The sequence below is a fragment of the Protopterus annectens genome, chromosome 3.part1 (assembly GCF_019279795.1).
Source record: "Protopterus annectens isolate FY-2018-M chromosome 3.part1, PAN1.0, whole genome shotgun sequence".
Lineage (NCBI taxonomy): Eukaryota > Metazoa > Chordata > Ceratodontiformes > Protopteridae > Protopterus > Protopterus annectens.
Genome location: NC_056732.1, coordinates 1,509,906,197 through 1,509,926,833, shown reverse-complemented (window position 1 = coordinate 1,509,926,833; position 20,637 = coordinate 1,509,906,197). Strand labels below are relative to the sequence as shown.

General features: G+C 39.8%; 1 protein-coding gene across 4 annotated transcripts in view; it reads right to left on the bottom strand.

Moving 5' to 3' along the window:
• Window positions 1–4,609: 4,609 nt before the first annotated feature.
• The window catches only part of SLC4A2 (solute carrier family 4 member 2), a 2,370,566-nt gene continuing 2,354,538 nt past the window's right edge, over window positions 4,610–20,637 (bottom strand). For all 4 annotated transcript variants that reach the window (XM_044067584.1, XM_044067586.1, XM_044067587.1 and 1 more), the window contains one exon: window positions 4,610–10,841. In XM_044067584.1, the coding sequence (XP_043923519.1) occupies window positions 10,761–10,841 (81 nt within the window). In that variant the 3' untranslated portion in view covers window positions 4,610–10,760. The remainder of the gene's footprint in view (window positions 10,842–20,637) is intronic.

The window sequence follows — 20,637 nt, the reverse complement described above, 5'->3', positions numbered from 1 at the left end:
AAATGACACATAGCCCACAGACACAGTATGCCAATAAACCACAGCCCATAAGGCAAACCAACATACCAAACACACTAGTCATAGGTGACTCTACAGTCAGGCACACTGATGTCCCACTCACCAGGCTAAAGAAGAAGGTTACTATCAGCTGCCAGGATCTGCCACATAACCCACGCACTCAGGTCACTCCACAACAAGTACAAATATGACTCTGTCATTGTCCATGTGTGTGTGAACGACCTACGACGTACCTTACTGGACTACATGGAAGAGCTCTCCGATCTTGTAGCCCAGGCAGGTATGACCCTAGCCATGAGTAGCATCCTGCCATTCCCCTGAATGATACCGCAGTACAAGGATAAAATGATTGACTTCAACAACTGGCTAAGCTTTTGGTGTCATTCTAAGGGGATCCAGTATGCGTCTGCCTGGGAAGACATGGTCGACAGACCACGATGCTTTGCCAGAGATGGCCTGTACCTGTCACCCCTGGGATTCCGAATACTGGCTAAGGCTCATGCCACCCCTATAGAGCCTTTTTTAGGCAAGGTTCAAATGACAAATTCACCACTGTAACAGAAACAGGCAAGCAAACATTGAGGGTAATGCTACTTAATGCTACAAGTCTAAATCTCAAAATGCACTCACTCGAGGCACTCCTTAACCGTGCATTGATTGAGACCTGGTTCAAGGCTCTAGAGAGCACCTCTGCATTACCAGGCTATAACTCATACCACACTTTTCGGCCATCTAACCTGGACCAGAATACGAAAGGCGGAGGAGTGTCCATATTCATTAAGGATATCCACACCTCCAGGCTAGTTGCTCAGCATAACACATCTGAGGTTATCTAAGTGCAGCTAACTCTGGGAAAAACTGCAATCCAAACTGTAGCTTGCTACAGATCCCCCACCATGTCCCAGGATTCCCACTCCTCTTTTCTTGATATACTGGAAAGTATTAGGGTTCAACCAAACACCCTAATAATGGGCGATTTCAACTACCCCACCATTAACAGGGAAAACTACTCATGTACCAACTCCTTCACTCAACGCTTTCTGGAATTCATAAATTCCAATGCCCTGGATCAACTTATCCACAACTGAAGTCAACTCCTCGTTAGTCAGATCCGACCATAAGCTAATCACTCTAGATACCCACATCCCGCCCCCAACCTGCATTAAGAAAACCACGGTAAAAAATTTCTCCAAAGCAAACTTCATGGCACCCATGCAGATGGACAGTACAGTTACGACTGCTGAATTCTACACAAATGCACTCTTTAAGCACTTACACAAGTGCATGGATCGTGCCATCACAAACAAAACCAAGACGCTAGCCTCCAAAAAAAAAGGAAGCCAATCTGGTGGCCCCCTGCCATAAACAAACTCTACAACAGGAGGAAGAAACTGTCGCAAAAGAGAGTAAAATCCCATGAGTGGAGGAGCTCCCTGGTCAGCCACAGTAAGAAGCTGAGATCCCTTATACGATCCTCCAAAGCTAGCTGCGAAAACAAAATCGTCACTGATTCTAAGGGCAACCACAAAGCATTCTATAGCTATGTCAAGAATCTCAATGGCAACACCCAAATCTGCTCCGAGTTACAGCACAATGGCATGAAAATTACAGAACCAACTGATATTGCCAACATCCTGGCAGATAGGTTCAGTGCTAACTTTATCCCCCCTCTCACCCCCTAAAGGGCCCATATCTATACAGAAAGAATGCAAAGTCCCTGTAATCACATCTATGCAGGTAAAAGCTGCACTCTCTAAAACCATAAACACAGCATCCATGGGAACGGACAACATCCTAGGCTGCGTTTCACACGAACTTCAGAACGAACTGGCTCCCCACCTAAGCACCATGTTCAGTCATAGTCTCATGTCAGGCTTTGTGCCCAATGAATGGTGCACAGCAACAGTTATCCCTCTCCAGAAAGGGGGAGCCACCACTGATCCTGGGAACTATCGCCCTATTAGCCTGATGAGTCTGGTCTGCGAGGCCATGGAATGTGTCATCATGGAACTCAGACAAAGACATTGGTAACCTCCAAACTCTGGACCCCACCCAGTTCGGGTTTGTGAAAGGCAGATCATGCCTTTTGAACCGGATCGACTTCTTTGAGGCAGTCACTAAAGCCGTAGACACGTCGACACCATCCCCCATTCTGGAATTACAGTTAAACTCACTAAACTAGGTATAAATCCCTACCTCACAAAGATGGGTTGCCAACTGGCTCACTGACAGAACCCACACTGTAAAAGTTGCAGACTCCAAATCTGACTTCAAGCCAGTGACAAGTGGAGTATCACAGGGTTCAGTCCTGGGACCTCTCCTGTTTGGTATCTACTTCTTTGAAGTACAAGCTAACACAGAAGGCCCCTGGTTAATGAAGTTCACAGATGACTGCAAACTAGTCACAGTTGAGTCCCCAAATGATGTGGACATCCTACAGAAGGGCCTCACAGAGACAGATGCCTGGTGTCACAGGCATGGCCTCAAGCTCAATGCCAAAAAGTGCATTGTCATCCCCTTTGGTAAAAACTCTGTACCCATGAGCTACCACATAAACTGTAATCTACTTAACGCTGAATGTGTGATAACAGACCTTGGGACCCAGGTGGACAGTAGTCTCTCCTTTGATAATCACATCGCCACAGTAGTCAGGAAAGCCTTCTCTGTGGCACACCTCATCACAAAAGTGTTCTCATCCAGGAAAAAAGAGCTCATTGTTCCCCTCCACTCGGCACTCATTAGACCCATTATAGAGTACAGCGCCCCTTTTGGAATGTACCTCACAAGACATCTGCAGCAGCTGGAAAGGCTACAGAAGTACCTCACAAAGAGGATTACTGGCCTCAAACAGATGCCCTACACTGACCGTCTCAAAAAACTCCAGCTTTACTCTGTAGCATATCGCCTATTCCGAGGAGATCTCTGCCTAACATATAAAGCTATGTTAAACTCAGAGCTGTTCATAGGTTGATACTAGGCTGTCTGCCCTACGGCATTTATAAGCCTAGCCAGAGTGTGTTTGGCTTTTGCCACCCTTTTAGATTAGTTGACTGTGCCTCTGTATAGTAGGTCACAGAAGATAGCCCTTTTAAGGTTAGTTTACAGTGCCTCTGTCTAGCAGGGACACAGGAGAGATCCCAGGGGTAAACTTACGATCTTCCATCCACTCGTCAAGATTTCTCTTGTAGAGGGTCAGTGAGGGGCTCTGCCTAACATGGATTGGGATTTTGTTCCAGAGTGAGGGGAGCCTCTGTGATATGAATCTGTCCCTCCAGCATGTCCTATTTATTTCTGTGCTAAGGTTTAAGTCCCTGGAGTGTGTAGGTCCAAGGGATTTGGATTTCCTGAGGTGGAGCATGTCCATTAATTCTGGGTTGGACATGGCTTTATATATCAGGCACAGATTGCCACTGAGTAGAGCTGGAGTTTCTTTAGCCGAACTGCATAGGGCATCTGTTTGAGTCCCTTGATCCTCTTGGTGAGGTACTTTTGGGGTCTTTCCAGTTGCTGCAGGTGTCTGGTAAGGTACATCCCAAATGGGGCATTGTATTCAGTTATGGGCCTGATGAGTAGAGGGGTACAATGACCTCTCTTGATCTAGATGTGAACCCTTTCGTGATAAGGTAGGCTATATAGAAGGTCTTTCTAACCACTTTGGCAACGTGACTGTCAAAGGAGAGATTACTATCTACTTGGGTCCCCAAATCCCTAATTACTTCTTCCATACTTAAAGGATTACCACCTATGTTGTAATTTGTGGGCACTTTGTTGGACATGCTACACCTACAGAAATCACAATCCCTCTGAGCTACATGCTCTAGGGACCTAAACATTGTCACCACAATAACAGGACATGCTGGAAGGATAGATTCCTGTCCCAGAGACTTCCTATACTCTGGAACAAGCTACCTATCTATGTCAACCAAAGTTCCTCATTAGCACTTTTCAAGAAAAATCTTTATGAGTGGATGGGAAATAGGAAATACACCTGGGAGATCACTTCTGTGCCTCTGCTCAACAGGCAAAAGAAATTAACTTTCTTGGGTGGCATAAGCCAGGGAACCTTGTTGGCTGGGCTTACTTAGGCCCTTGGGCCGATAGCTTAGTACCCACCTATGAACCCTAAGTAGTCTTTTGATGAGCAATACTGAAATGCATTTGAAAAGCATTTATTTTTTGGGACGTGGTCTCAAAGGCAATAAAGTTTTTTGGATGCACATGTGATACCAACAGGTTGACTAAGAAACCAAATTCAAATCATCATTATGGTGAATCCAACATGAGCATATAACACACATACTGCTGCAGGGGTGTCAGAATTTCAGAAACTGTGAAGATATGGTAAAATAAATGATTTTTTTTGTCTGTATTTGTCTTTTAAGGCTCCTTAAAGATGCCTTACTCAGTTTCATAGATTCAAAGTCTGCATCCAGGACTAGTACAGCAAACTGCCATGTATTAACAGTATCAAATAATTACGGCAATTATGGCAACAGTGATTAAGGGTACAATAAAGCATGAGACCAGCCAGCAACAAGTTGATGAAAGTGCAACACAATCCCATGATAAAAAAAACTCCATTACACATCTGTTAATCAAACACGATCACATATATTTTTTCTTGTGTTCAGAATTACACAGACTTAGTTTTGACACAGATGCATACAAAACATTAAACAAACATGGATTTAGACTAAGAATAAGGCAGCAGGGAGCAATACACATTGCCTGTTTCCAAAATATTTTAACTAACATCAGTACTACTCCCCCATAGTGTCTGATAAATTACATTTGCAAATGTACTCTCCCTATAGCATTCTGTCTGATCATTCAAATAAAACCAGTAATAGAAAACAAAAACCAAAAGGAAAGGACAGACAAATAATTAACAGTATACTACAAATATACACAATACTAATTTGTTTTCAAAACAAATTACAAAATGTGTAACCATTTTAATACTAACATTTACACGGTGTGTGTGTATATATATATATATATTTTTTTTACTGTATACATATATGTATATATACTTTAAATAAAATGCAATATATATTGTCACTCTGATCTCTAGTACTTAAAAGCCCTTAACATACATAGGCTACAGTTAATGTTAAGAAATTACCATGCATATTCAGTCTACGAGTCAGGACACAAATATTTGGTATTAACGCACTTTTTGCAACTTAATATAAGGTGCCACATTACAAATAAGGCTTAAAACTGCAAATTAGTGCATATGAATCTGAAATCCCAGCAGTACTACTCTGAGGCTGATTGGTGATCTGAAACTAAGGAGTGCATATGTTTAGTTTAAAATTCAAGCTCTCCATGGTCCATTCAGAACCGTGGTCAGTTTCTACTTCTCTTGCCTGAAAAAAAAAAAACGGTGACAAAAACCCAAAACCGAGAGCCTGAGAAAATAAAAAACAAGGAAAAGAGAATGGCATAGAAAAAAGGGGTCCATAAAGTTAATGCCCAAGAAATTCACCATACCCAGCTTTCTGCTAGAAAGGTGGCCTTTAAAACTGAATCTGCTGGGACTCTCACTCGAAGAACAAATTCTCCATGATGTACTTGCTCTTTGTCATTGCTTTTATGGCTGCAACTATGTTATACAGGGTGCATTAACAAATGTTTATAATGGTCAAGTTACTTAGAAGTACGACTACAAAAACAAAAGAGCAATAATTAGTGGAGAATAAAATTCAGTGAGACAGGGATTTTTACCTGGTGGACACAATTTTATCAAGTTTTTTCACTAACATATGACTGCAAGAACAGATTACCTGTTTTCAGGGTTGGCTCCAAAGTTTTGTTCTGATTAAGTGTCCTCCAGGAAGACTGTACAGTTAGAAGAGGTGGTGAAGCTCAGACAAATATGTGCAAAATGTAGCTCATTAACAGTTTATTAGCTTGTCCACCAAGTCGTACTGCTGCCTCCATGAGCAATCTGGTTATATGTACACTTATGTAATTTACCATAACGCAGCAATATGGGGTGTGGAAACACTCCACTGAGACTAGCCATTTATCATAACCTGATAAAAATTTAATGAAAAAGGACTTAAAGAGCTCATGATTACCCTATACAAGTGTATTCACTATGCTGAATTTCAAATGGAAAAATTGATTCAGTTGTTTATTTCTTAGCAATACAACTATAAACTGTACACACTATAAACAGTTTGATAAGGCCGTCGTACAGTCATACCTTAAAGTGAGGGTCTTCTTTGGGGGGGGGGGGGGTTCAGTGGCACTGCAAGGTACTACTATACTTACATTATTTTCTTTAGATGAATTCCCTCAGCCCCTCTCCTGAATGATACTTAAGCTCCATAGTAACAAGGTACTCTGCTGACTTTTTATGACGACCACACCTTAACAAAATGGTGGAGGGCATTAACCAGCAGGCTGTGGGGGTCAAAAATAATCTCACTATAAATGGTTTCAGCAGAACAGTCCTTGGCTTGGCTGTCAGAGAGCTTTCTTCCTTCAATGAGGAACTGACTGCCCTTGTTAGTTTGTGTTACTTAAATGAGAGATAATGACATTCAAAAGGACCAAAGACAAACGTGGCTACATCCATAAATTAGACAGTGAACCTCAGAACAGTACAGAAAGTACTGTGTTTTCTAGAATAAACTTGTATCTGATTTACCGTCTTCCAAAACTGCAACTTTGTGCTTGCAGAGGCAGCACCTTGTCTGTTAGGAACCAAGTGCAAAATGAGGTAGTACTTTTAGTACCTAGTCACCAGTCTTCAGAAATTACTTTGGGAACTGCAGCTAAAATATTTTACAATGGGTGCAAAATAAGTTAATACTTCTTAGGCAACACATATATGGGGCTTGTAAGATTGTGGGTAACGGCACAGAGGTGCACATTAAGAGTTAATATAAGAAAGTAAAGACAAGTGCAATAATTTAACATAATGGGTGGCCAAGTATGGATAAATAAAAAGGATGCGAATTGCGACGGTCATCAATTCCAACTTTAAATCACTATAAGTGGAGAAGAATGGTCAGACAAACAATGCATAGGTTTGCCAGTTCTACTGGTGTACACAGACAAAGCTCTGACTTGCTGTAGTTAAGTATTGAGCAAATGATTTATCAAAACATACTAAGATGTATGAACAAGGGTTGCTGGGGTGATGACAACAGCTACAAAGGGAATAGTAGCACAGCTGAATGGACTAGATAAGTATATTATCTTTTCCACTCTATAACTTTCTATACAGCGAACAATGCCCACTTGCTACACTGTCTATAGGATATAGTCTCAACCCCCCCCCCCCAAAAAAAAAAAAAAAAAAAAAAAAGTTAAATCAGCCAGCCTAAGGGTGGAAGACAATTTGGCAGCCTGGGAAACAGATTAACCAACAAATGAGAACAGCTATATTAAATAAATAGCACACACGATAAAAAGTTAGTGGGACAAACTCAACATTAGGACTGATGTTTTTTTTAACTTATCAGTGACACCAAGAAGTCTGAAGGAAAAATATGACTCTGTGCAGAATGCATAACTACATGACACAAAATGCTGGAACAGAAAGACCATGGCAAGTATACAGAACAGTGCAAAAAATTATATATAATCTCACAGGAAAGATTTGGTGTGAAGTGCAAAATAATGCATCTGATCTGGGAAACAAAACTTTTCAAGAATATTACACTGCTGGAGAGGAGGTAATACCACTGATGTGAACAGACAAGTACGTGGGGCATCTATAGTACATGGCCTGCTATGACAGTAGGATACATTAAAAGAAACACCAGCAGTAGCAAGATGTTATTCCTCAACCTAGCTAGCAAGAACAGTTCATCTGAAGTACCATGGAGAGTTCTGAAGATGCTGTCTCTTTAGAAAGACATGACAGGATTACGAAGAACAGTGCAAAGTCTGCAGAAGAAGACATAAGAAAAATGGTGAAACAGCTTAATGTACATACCCTGAATGAAAGAGAAGGCAGAGGTACACAGTATGGAAAGAGGTGGAAACTCACAGAAAAGCCATTCTGAGAAAGCAGAGCATTAGCAGTAGTAGAAATCAAAAATGTACAGGACAAAGAGAATGGAAGATAAGACTTACCAGAGTGTTATTTCTGATCAAATCCTTACTGAATTCACAGGTCAAGATACACGCAGACTGTGTGGGCCAATAAATATTCAGCACCAGTTAGTTTGCATTTCCATGAGTAAAGTGCTGCTCTCTTACTCCTAAGCAAGCAGTGTAATGCTACTTTAGGATAGCAAAAAAAAAAAAAATTTCACACTTGGTCACGGTTACTTAACCATGGTGCACACTGCTTCATTGCAGGGATGGGGTAGTAGTACACAGCAGAAAGTATGTCAAATAAATACGCTGAGCGAGGCATATGAATTATCTGAAATTAACACAGATCAGCGGATTAATCAGCACCTCACTGAGGAGTAGTAGTACACAGCAGAAAGTATGCCAGATGAATACGCTGAGTAAAGCATATGAATTATCTGAAATTAACACAGATCAGCGGATTAATCAACACCTCACCGAGTACTACTGGGTCTCTCAGCATGAGATGAATTTTATCAGTTTACAGCAGCAGTATAAGCCTAAATTGTCTAGGCAGATTATGACACACATCCTCTGTGAATGAATAAAAACCTCTGGAAACCAAACTTCCAGAGAGTTCTTTTAGCTAGAATATTTGCATATTCTTCTTCCAAACATTTCTTGTACAACAGCCAGTATACCTTGCAAACAAACAAAAAAAAAAGGTTTTCTGCTTACAGCTTGGTGAGGGTTTTGCTGCTACCATACTTTGGCCTGAGTGGTTTACCAGTTTTTTTTTTTTTTTTTTTTCACAGTGCAGATAAGCAGTGAACTCAATAACTCATTCTATGCATCACTGGCTCACTCAATGAGTGTAGTATGGTATTCAAGAAACATACTGAGCCCCCAAAATATAAACATATTTCTAAAGCATTTCTAGAAAAGACAGGAATGCAAGTCCCCTGTCTATGAAATGGTATACATTGAAGTACCCACTAGTTATTATAACGAGCAAATCAAGCAGACCAAACTGTTCTTATAAGCTAACAAATGTTCCTCTCTATACAAATGTGGCACTGTAGGATACATACTTGCGTATATATATATATATATATATATATATATATATATATATATATATATATATGTATATGCAAACACAATCATTCTCTTTCTTCCACTCCAAAAGGTTGCACCAGTAGTTACAGAAGGGTTTCATTATTTTAATTTATATATAGGTTTTATACTTTCTGAGGACTGGGCTTTTGCAAGAAGCCTGTGAAAGACTTCATTTAAGGAGGCGCAGCACTTCCTCTCTTCAGAAAGGAGCCATTTTGTTAAACTGCAGTTCAGAAATACTAGTAAACCTTCATGCTAGTATGCTACCTGCACCACAGAAAGGGCAATGGACCTTTCTATACTCTGGGGGCACAACATAGGTTTTCTCCTTGGATCTGCTGCGACCCCATATACAGTACTAGATGTCTCACTTGTATCGTCTTTACATGTAAAGTTCTAAATGACTTGAGTGCCTTCTGCAAACTCCATTGGCTGCATGGAAAGACACATTCCTATCATATCTACAGTTGTACTATGTGTGTAACAAGCCATGCCACTATCAAATGCCTCTTTCTGTTTTATTTCTCAGTCAGTGCTGATCCACATACAGCCATCTTGTTAACTAAACGCTGGTCACATCACTATTACAGTTATGTATGTTAACTCTCAATATTTATTTGCTGCATTATATTGGTATGTCACACTGTGTTATATTCGCTAGCATTAGAGCCCAACTGGAGCCATGCAGTTCTTTTAGTTTTCCAGTAGTAACCACTGTGCGATAAAAATAACTATATGAACAATTTTAAAGTTACGAAAAAAAAAAACAACACAGCATTAACTCATCTCTTTCATGCAAATCATACTGGCATAGTATGACTCACTGAACTCTGTAAGGCTTTACAATTACAGTGAAGAAATGTGATACTACTGTAGACCATGTTGGTAGCTGCATCCCAATGGAACTGCACAGCAGAAGTAGCTCTGTCACTTAAGACTGGGTGTTTAGTATGTTTGCAGAGTCTGCCCTCTCTAATTGGCTGTAAAGTCACTACTGGAAACCACTAAGTATTAGAAGACCGACAAAATATACATCCTAGTGCTACTTAGTTTGTGATGAAGAAAAAAAATCCTTGGGATTTCACTAGGTGACTCTGATGGGTAACAAAATTTAAAAGGCACATGTAAAATACCAATTTCCAAAAATATATATATGTCGAACTGTATTCATCTAAATGCAGTCCTTGTACTTAAATGTCCATCCTTAATTAGGCAATTCAGGGGTTTAACTGTGCCATCCTGTTGCCTCCACAGATCTGCGCATTACAAACCAGAACAATCCCAGTGCTTTACTTGTACATTCTGAGCTTGTGCAACAGATTTGTGAAGATACCGTTCAAGCAGGAATGTACTTAACATGTTCAAACACTTAAGGCAAAGTGCTGATACTGTTCTACTTCCCACAGCAACACTGTCTTTCACTGAACTGTGTCAAAAATGTGAGTTCAAAGCGAAAGTTTGTTGTAGAGTTTGGAAGTCATGATCTGTACCAGCAGACCCAATCCTTGTGTTTATCTTCCTTCTCTCAGTAATGCTGCATGCAGTTTGCAGTCCTTGCCTGCCCCTTTCAGTGCATCTGTGCTTTATATGGGCATGGGCAGCTCATCGTATTCATCTTGTCCTTCCTTCTCATCAAATGTGGGCTCAGGTTCCTCTCCTTCAAGCTACAGGAAGAAAAAGACAACACAAAAATTAGATCCAATTAAGAAAAACATTTTTATTAGTTATAAGCAACAGCTAACAAACTCCCATCATTGTAATGTGCATTTGTTGCTCACATTGTATTTTGAATGCAAGCAACAGCTAACAAACTCCCATCATTGTAATGTGCATTTCTTGCTCACATTGTATTTTGAATGCTATCATGATAAAATGTTTTTACACCAGACCGGAGTCTGAAAATGGTCCACATGGATCAGCGGACTAACCTGGTGAATAAATCTAAATAAACTCACCACAATGTATGTACTGAAGTCTGACTTCTGCAATCCTGCAAATATTTATTTATTTATATTTGTTTACTGGGGTAATGCACTGATCAATGATGACAAATTTCAGGCTCATCCCATGAATATTATGTGCCTAGTACTGCTGTTTTTGAAATTCTAAAACTCATGAATTCTGCATTACCTTCCTAACTAGTCTACGGGTATGTGCTATATTTTCCTCGTAGCCTCTGGGACTGACTGTTACATGCATACTCTTCAGTATCTGGACCAGCACTTAAATTCTGGAATATTGCAATATGTCAATAAATTTAATACCATCTGAAATTACTTCTAATTACTAATACAGGAAAGTATCTCTGTCCAAAAAATTTTTTTTTGCATTCTTTTTTCCTACCCTGGGGTTATCCTTAAATCTGTACTGGTGCCTCATATCCATTCTGAGTCTCCAGGCCACTCCAATCATCCCCTCAGACTATTACTGAATTTAATGCTGGGATCAGCAGAGATCCTGAGGGCATTGGGGGTGGGGTGGGGTCTGTGCTGTCCTACCATAAATCAGTTTTTTTTTTCAACTTAATCCTGCCCAGTTTCTCCCCAACATGCGTGCTGTGGCTGCCTAAGGAGATGTGCAATGGGCAGACCATGCCACCCCACCACATACTTCTGCATACTGCTACCGCCAGTGAGCTGCTCCACTCCTTCAGCTGAGCACATTACAAATGGTTTCCACGACTGCCACCAGGAAGCTCCTGTTGCTCTGTGCCCTACCCAGATGTTGCCCTTCTGCTTAGGATGTGCTCATCCATATTGGAAATCAACTAAGCCAGGTAAAAGAATTTCCTAACCATGGTAGAAACATGGTAATCAAATGAGAGAGAGATGTTCACATAAGTTCGTAGGTCTGTTGCGATTCACAGAGGGCACCACCAACTTTCACAACTTGGGATCTGTTTGATAGCCAGTTTTCTATCCAACACAGAACATGTACAGTTTTCAATTGTCTGTCTATCAATACCGGCATGGGGGTTAATGTCAAAAGCCTTGGCCAGGACTAGGTAAGCAGCTTGCACACAAAATGACCATTGTCCACAGACTCTAACTCATTCAAAGAGGTTCACTAGGTTTAGAAGACAGAACTTGACCTTCATAAAAGCAAACTGGGTAGAGTCTAAATCAGTTAAGCTGACTATGCCTGCATAAATGAGTTCTGTTATAATGCAATCCATAGCTTTGCATACAAAGCTGTAACTGATGTGCCTATAATTAACTATGTCTGCAAAGGGACGACCCTTGAGGATATGTGTTACAGTGGCTGTTCTTCAGGCATTGGGTACAAACCCTGCTGACAGACAGAGGTTGTACATTTTAAGAAGAAGCTCATAGTGCATACTTGGTCCAGATGGGAATGCAGGTTGGTATGTTATCCGGTCCCACAAGAACTTTTTTTTTTCATTCTCTGACAGGGACAAAACTTTTTTTTTTTTTTTTTTTTTTTTTTTTTTTTTTACAGATTTGTTAACGGTGTAAGCCCACTAGACACAACTCCCCTTTTTCAGGGGCAACACTGTCTGGTTAAGTCACTTGCTCAGTCATACAGCTGGCAAATTAAGGTGCATAGAATCAAACGCTGTACCCTGGGCCCAAAAAAGCAGCTCATAAACAACTCAGAGCTTTTAGTTTTATGAAAGAGAAGTAGGTCAATAGTGGTTTAAATGATACCAGTAACTTATTTAAGAAACTGAATACTTTGCAGTAACAAAGACAGTATACACTTACAAATAATCTGCAAAGCAATCACAGAAGTCATCTACTACATACATCTTTTTCAACACAAAGTAGAAGTGTGTAAGTCAGATAAAGAAAGTGTACCTGTACCCATGTTACACCAATGCTTCATCAGCATTTTCTCCTTACATAGGCAAGTTTTTAGATTAGTAAGAAAAACTGCTTTCTAATACCAAGCTTCTCATTTTTCCCTGCACAGTTTCATGCTGTAGATCTACAGATGGAGAGTTCTTTTGTACTGCATTCTATTAATATATAAAGACAGCAGAGCTAGACAGCAGTGGAACAAGTAGACATAGGGCAGGTGCACAGCTATCCTTGCTACAAAGGGGCAAAAATGCTGATAAAGAAGGTAGAAAGTGAGGGAACAGTCCTCTGAAAGACAGAAGACATGTGACCTTTACTAGGAAGAATGGTTTCTTTTCTAGGAGACTTGCACAGGATTTAACAGATATGTTCTTACTGTATTAATCTATAAGAAGACTCTTCCTTGATGGGCGGTATAACTGGGATTAGGCTTCCAAACAGGTGGTCAGATATGAAGCAGACATGGTTGAAAATTATCAATTGCTTCTTTTCATAGGGAATCTCTGATTGTACTGTTCCTGTTAGGTTGGAAATGACCAGGTCAAGGACATTACAGCCTCTTGTGGGTAAGTTTTTCAATTTGCTCCACTGCATCTTATTTGTCTAGGAAACACAAAGCATATCCATTTTTAGTGGTTTAAGTGTGCCAGTCTGCTTGGGCAACTGAAGTCTCCTAGAAGTTATTTGGCTTGATATTTAATCCCTCAAAAGTATTAAGGTAATTTCTATGACCTCTGAGGGACACTAATGGGAGAAGGTGAAACTTGAAGCTTGACTTTTAACCAGCTCCAGAGTTTTCTGCTTGATCGCCAGTATACAGCAAACCCTTATCCATGTGGGCATAAGGAGTTGTAACCATCACATGCTTGAAGAGGGACTAAGTTCTAAATCAAGAATGTTTCCTGATGACCCACCCTGTAGCAACAGCCCGGAGTGCTGTATTCACCACTTCATACACACATTTCAGTGCTTATTTGTCAGATGTCTAAGTCTAGGCTTTGTTAAGATCTACCTTCGGTGTTTCATACTGCACCGCCCCCGACAAGCATCCTGGAGAAGCTTGAAGACATGTTCTTGGTACTTCAGAATATGGGTTTGGTAGTACCCTGAAAGACAATAATGCTGAGGTGTATACTCTTTTCCCAAATCAGTGAAGCAGTCTGTTTTTTTTCTGTAATTAGGAAGAATATTACATTCCTGGAGACAGTCTACCTCCCTTTGCGATTTTAGGGGTAGTACTTAGACATGCAATAGGGTTTTTATACAAATATTTGTCAGGGACCTATACTCTATACAGTCAGGCTCTTGGGGGTGGAGGGAAAGGGTTGAAAGGCTGGTTCCAAGAATGTAGTTCTTAAAACATCAGAGAGGGCTTCCTGGACTGGAGGAATATACAGGTTTAAGGAGGCACTACTCCAACAAGGTCCAAGTATTTTTTCTGGGAAGAAGAAACATTTGTTTCCTGCCATCTGAAGTGCTCCTTAATGAGTAAGACTGCTACCAACAAATGACCTGCCCACTGGGGGCAGTAAGAGACCAAAGTGTCCTCACTGTGTTATGTTATAAGCCAGAGGACAGGAAAGTTGTGAATTATAATCCAGTTACTCCCTCTCAGAGTCAGGGGGAATCTCGATCTCCCAAGAGACATCTCCCCTTTTCCTTTTGGGAGAATGGAACAGTGGCAGACCACTTTGCAATTAAACCATGATAAAGGACAAATGATTATCCCAGGGATAAAAATTCAAAGGGGGATATTCCAGAGTGACTCTTTGTCACTGTTGTTATTCTGTCTTACCCTTAACCCATTAAGCAGTTTACGCAACAGCTTAGGCCATGGCTATAATTTAGCTCCTAGAAAACAACAAAGTGTAAAGACTTCTCATCTTCTCTTTGTCGATGATTTAAAATTGTATAGCTCATCAAATGAAAAACTGAAGGCACAGCTGCAGGTTGTCAAAACCTTTTCAGATGATATTGGAATGTAATTTGGTCTTGATAAATGTTCAAAAACAACCTTTAAAGCAGGAAAACTGCATCATATCAGTTTGGGACAAGAATGTGATAGAAAAAAGAACTTGAGCAAGAGGGAGTGTATAAATATTTGTGAATTGATGAAGGATCAGCAATACAACATGAACTAATGTGAATAAAACTCAGTAAGGAATACTTTAGAAGACTTAAATTAATCATGAGAACAGAGTTGACATCTAGGAACAAGATCCAAGCTATAAACCAATTTGGTCTTCCTGTCCTAATTTACATGTGTTTGATAGATTAGATATTAAAACAAGAAGGATGTTTCATGCTCACCAAATGATCTAAATCAGTGTATACCAAGATTATATATTCCCTGTTCCGAAGGAGGGATGGGCCTTCTTGAAATTGACTACACGTATAAACCTGCAATCGTGGGACTCCACACATCTGCTGACCTCAGAAGACCCAAATGTAATGAAAGTTTTGAAGCATGAGGAGAATAAATCTAAGATGACTTCTCTGCTTAATCTAGCAGAAGCATATTGGCATCAAGCAGGAATGGAAATAAAAATAGAAGTAGATAAAAATCAGGCAGCAACTGAATGTGCCAAAAAACAAAAGAAAGAATACAAGGTGAAGGACCAGATGAGAAGGCAAGAAATATGGATAATGCATAATAAATATAGTTGCAAGTACAGAAAACTTCTGGAAGAAACTCATGTTGATCAGGAACGAATGCAGGAATGGTTAAGGAGAGGTGAATTCAAACCAAGAGATGAAAGATTAATATTGGCGGCTTAAGATAGTGAACTACGTACATGATGGTTTACAAAGTCCATTGACCATGTGGGGAAACAAATATAGGTTTTGTAAAACCAAATTGTAAACAGTCCCGCATCTAGTTGCTGGTTGTGACACACTAATGTATAGTGAAAAGCATAATAATGTGGCGAGACTGTTGCACTGGGGATTGTGTAGACATTATGGTATTGAAGTGGCAGGAAAACACTGGAAACATGAGCCACAGAGCATCATAGAAAATGAAGTTTACACCACATGGGATCGCCCATAACCTAGAGTTCAAAAGACAGATGCTAGAAAAACGGACATAATGGTCCAAGAAAAGAAGACAAAAGTAGCATTGCTCATTGAAATCACCACACCCAGTGACTACAGTGTCCTATGTACAGAGACACACAAAGTCGTAAAATATCAAGATCTGCAGGCAGAAACAAGAGCAATGTGGAAGAAAGATACACAGTTCCAATAGTAGTAGGAGCAACGGGTCTTATAAAAAGGAATCTACGATTGTATTTAGATATGTTACCAATCCTTGTAACCCCATACAAATTGCAGGAGAAGTCATTACTGGGTGCACTGCAGGTGTTGCAAAAAGCACATTTGGCTGACATCAAAGACTGAAACAATACTAATTTGATGAACATTAATCGCACTTTGACTTAGGAATGGGGTCCATTCCCATCATGGTATTAGAAACCTAAATGATTTGGAGAAATTAAAAAAGGAGAATGGACTCCAGACAGAGGACTTATCAGGCTTTGTTTCCTAGCTGCATAAAAACTGAAAGAAACCACAAGACAACTTAATCTAGTTCTAGAAGTGGGATTGGGTGGAGGTAGGGTGGGATGGCCTAACAGAAGGCAGCTACTTAAGCCTGGTAAGAGCTTGGGTCTTGGGTAACTGGGCAGCCACGTGGGATTTATGAATCTTAGGAGGGATTTGAATCTGAAGGTGCTGGTGTCTTCCTGAATAATTACCCTAGGGGATCCACACTTCTCCTCTAATGATAAAGTGTTGCTCCAGTGCAGATAATGGGAACCAGTGTCCAACACGATATTTTGAGACTATTCTTTAGTTTGGTAGGATGTGCAAGAACGTGGTGGACTTCTTGGCGGTCACATTACAGGACGCAGGACATAGCGGTAACAGGCATCATGGCCAGAGGCTGTATAAGTGCTACACAACCCACGTACCTTGCAGTGACTAAAGCCTTTGTATACTGGCAGGACGTTAAGGTTATGAATACTGCAACATGGGAATAGAAGGACATCGTATTATCTTTCTCTCAGGCTGACATGCCCTATAATTCCACATATGGCATTTTTAATCAGATGTCTGCTTTTAAACATTTACTAAGCATGATAACACAGTATTTGTGAATTAGAATAAAATATTCCAGAAAGGGGTACAGAGGCTCTTTAACTGTAGGTTTGAATGAAACAAGACTGCTAAGTACACTTTTTTAAACACCTTTATTAAATTATCACAACATAAGTACAAAAACATTCTTAGGCTGACTTTCTTCTGTCAGGCTGTGAGACTATGGATTACTTAATGCCTTTCAGTCATTTACTGCTAATCCAATATTTCTGTCTGCTAATAAGGTACTCTCTTACAACCATACATCTTCCTCTACATTATGTTCCAAGCTGAGACTGCAGCTGGACAAAAATTTCTCTGGTACTGATTAGTCTTCTGTATGGCTATTAGATTCTTCCTTGTTTTTTAGAAGTCTGACTGGTCGTGTATTTTACAACAGATTACAGGCTGTTGCTACCTGTTACAGTATTGCATTGTTTAAGGCCAAATTTCCTCTAGTTGTGGCTATCCTGGCTTGCTAGATCTCTTTCCATTCTCGATGTCTCCACAGTTTCTGATCCTGTACCTCACCTAAGAGGGTTAAATACCTTAAATGCATTTGGACTTCTACGACAGCTGCAAAATAATCAAAAGCTGATCTTGATTACAGTTACCTCAGTGAGAAAACAAAAACTGTAAAATAAAACCAGTACGTTTTCCATTTAGATAAAATTCAGTCACTGGCCAGTAATTTCACTAGATGGATGCCAGCAAAGAACACATGTGGAGAAATTAAGAGAATATCAACCAGAAAAAGAGAAAACAAACTCAGGCTGGGAATAATTTTACAGCTGTTCAACAAAAAGCAGTTTAGGTTTTAGCTTTGGTACAGGAGATGGCTTCCAGTAATCTAGAGGAAAAAAATAAATCAAATGTCCTCAGAAGTGTTCAAAATAAATGAAACACTGAAGGTATGTATAACATCAAATAAAAAGGCTTGGAAAAATATAGAAGCTTTAACCAGCTATTCAATTCAGATAAACTGATACATCTACAAGAGTCTGAAATGAAGAAAAGGCTGGCTGAAAATGAGGCTTTTCAAGAATAGCCATTTCAAAAAATAAGAATGAGAGAGATCACAAAGAAAATCTGATATTTTCTGCTGTATCAAACAAACTGAAAGAACAGACGGTATCCATTTTATGAAAGTAAAAAAATAGGCAACTGGACTAATGCTCCGGAGCAGAATTTACTGTGAGGGCACATGATGAGAATGTTCCAAATCTAGCCACGAGAAAGCAGCCAAGACCTGTATTAATAAATATGCAGCCATACCAACAGAAAGAGTTGTTCCTGACAAAATTGTGGCACAAGGGAAAATCATTAAAAACTGGGGACACCTGAGTATTTGTGGAAAATGACTACTCACTGTAGACCGGGCAGAACAAGAAGCAAATGTATACCAGCAATCAAGGAACGTCAAGAGGCAAGTCTGAGATTCAAACTGCAGTATCCAGACAGCTTCAGAATATTTTCTTCCAAGAGGATCAACATCATTTTTTGGTGCAAAACAGACTAAGCAAATACAGTTCATCCAAAAAAGAGTGAGCCAACAAGCTGAAGGGGACCTGCTTCTCAATGTTCTAATAACCTAGCCCTCAGAAGCACTTTTGCCAGTGGAACCTTTTTCACTGCTCCAAAAGAAAATGCTTGAGAGAGAAAAAAAAACACAGGAGCTGACTAGAAGAATTAGGAGTATCTTGGACTTGAACCAGAGACTGTTGTTGGGAGACAGAGATGATCAGGAAGACCAGCAACACTGAAACTGAGTGCAGAAAAAAGCACCAGTGTGGAAACAGCAGTCACATTTCAAAATATCCAAAGGTAAAGTAGGCAGCAAACAGCAGGTGAAATAAATCTAAGTTTAATACATATACAAACTGGTAAGCGCTTTCGCTATAGGTCTGAAGAAGCCACGTGACTGCGGTGTTTCAACACTGGTGCTTTTTTCTGCACTCAGTTTTGGTTTCTGGCTACTAGTGTGTTTTGTCTGCTGGTGGAATTTGTGTGTTTTATATTAACACTGTGAAATTAGTGAACAAATGGGAGACTATAAAGCATCAATCTCACTTAATATATGAATAGATGTGAAATGTGGTCTAGCAACACAGACTAGAATTAAGTTGATGGTGTTAAACTGGTGTGTAAAGTATAAATCATACACTCCACTTGATGTCATTAATACTTAAAAGGATACTGAAAAGATAGCCGTAACTTTCTTATTAATATCTGTATAAATATTTCACAATGTATACAGCACATTATATTAGAAAGCAGTTTTATATAGTGTGCAGTTAAAAGTAATTTAAATATGAGGTGAGGGAAGTCTCATCAGTGACTGCTGTACAGTGGATATAAAAAGTGTACACACCCCTGTTAAAATGCCAGGTTTTGTGATATAAAAAAGAAAAACCACAATAAACCATTTCAAAACTGTTCCCACCTTTAATTGGACCAATAACTTGTACAATTCAATTGAAAAACAAAAAATCTGTTAGAGGAAAAAATATAAAAAAATAAAAATGTACAATAAGCTGGTTGCATAAGTATGCACACCCTTAAACTAATACTTTGCTTGAAGCACCTTTTGATTTAATTACAGCATTCAGTCTTCTTGGGTACACACCTGCCATCAATTAAAGAGGCTCTGATTAACCCCACAAAAAGTTTGGCTGTCCTAGTAGGATTTTCCTGACATTTACTCAGTTGCCTGCTACAGCAAAAGCCATGGTTCGCAGAGAGCTTTCAAAGCATCAATGGGATCTCATTGTTGAAAGGTATCAGTCAGGAGAAAGGTACAAAAAAATTTCCACAGCATTGGAGATACCATGGAACCCAGTGAAGACAGTCATCAAAAAGTGGAGAAAATATAGGACAACAGTGATGTTGCAAAGAACTGAACATCTCTCGAAAATTTAATTAAAGACAAAATAAAAACTGGTCAGGGAGGCTGCCAAGAGACCTTCAGCAACACTCAAGGAGCTGCAGGAATTTCTGGCAAGTACTGGTTGTGTACTACATGTGACAACAATCTCCCGTTTTCTCCATATGTCTTGACTATGGGATAGGGTTGCAAGAAGGAAGCCTTTTCTTACACAGAAAACATCCAGGCCACGCTAAAATTTACAAAACAATACAAGTCTCCCAAAAGCGTGTGGGAAAATGTGTTATGGTCTGATGAGACCAAGGTTGAACTTTCTGGCCACAATTCCGAAAGGTACATTTGGTGCAAAAACAACACATCACCAAAAGAACACCATCCCCACTATGAAGCATGGTGGTGGCAGTATCATGCTTTGGGTTGCTTTTCTTCAGCTGGAACTGAGGCTTTAGTCAAGATGGAGGGAATTATGAACAGTTCGAAATACCAGTCACTTTTGGCCCAAAACTTTCAGGCATCTGCTATAAAGCTGAAGATGAAGAATTTCACATTTCAAAACAACAATGACCCCAAGCATACATCCAAATCAACAAAAGAATGGCTTCACCTGAAAAAAAAATA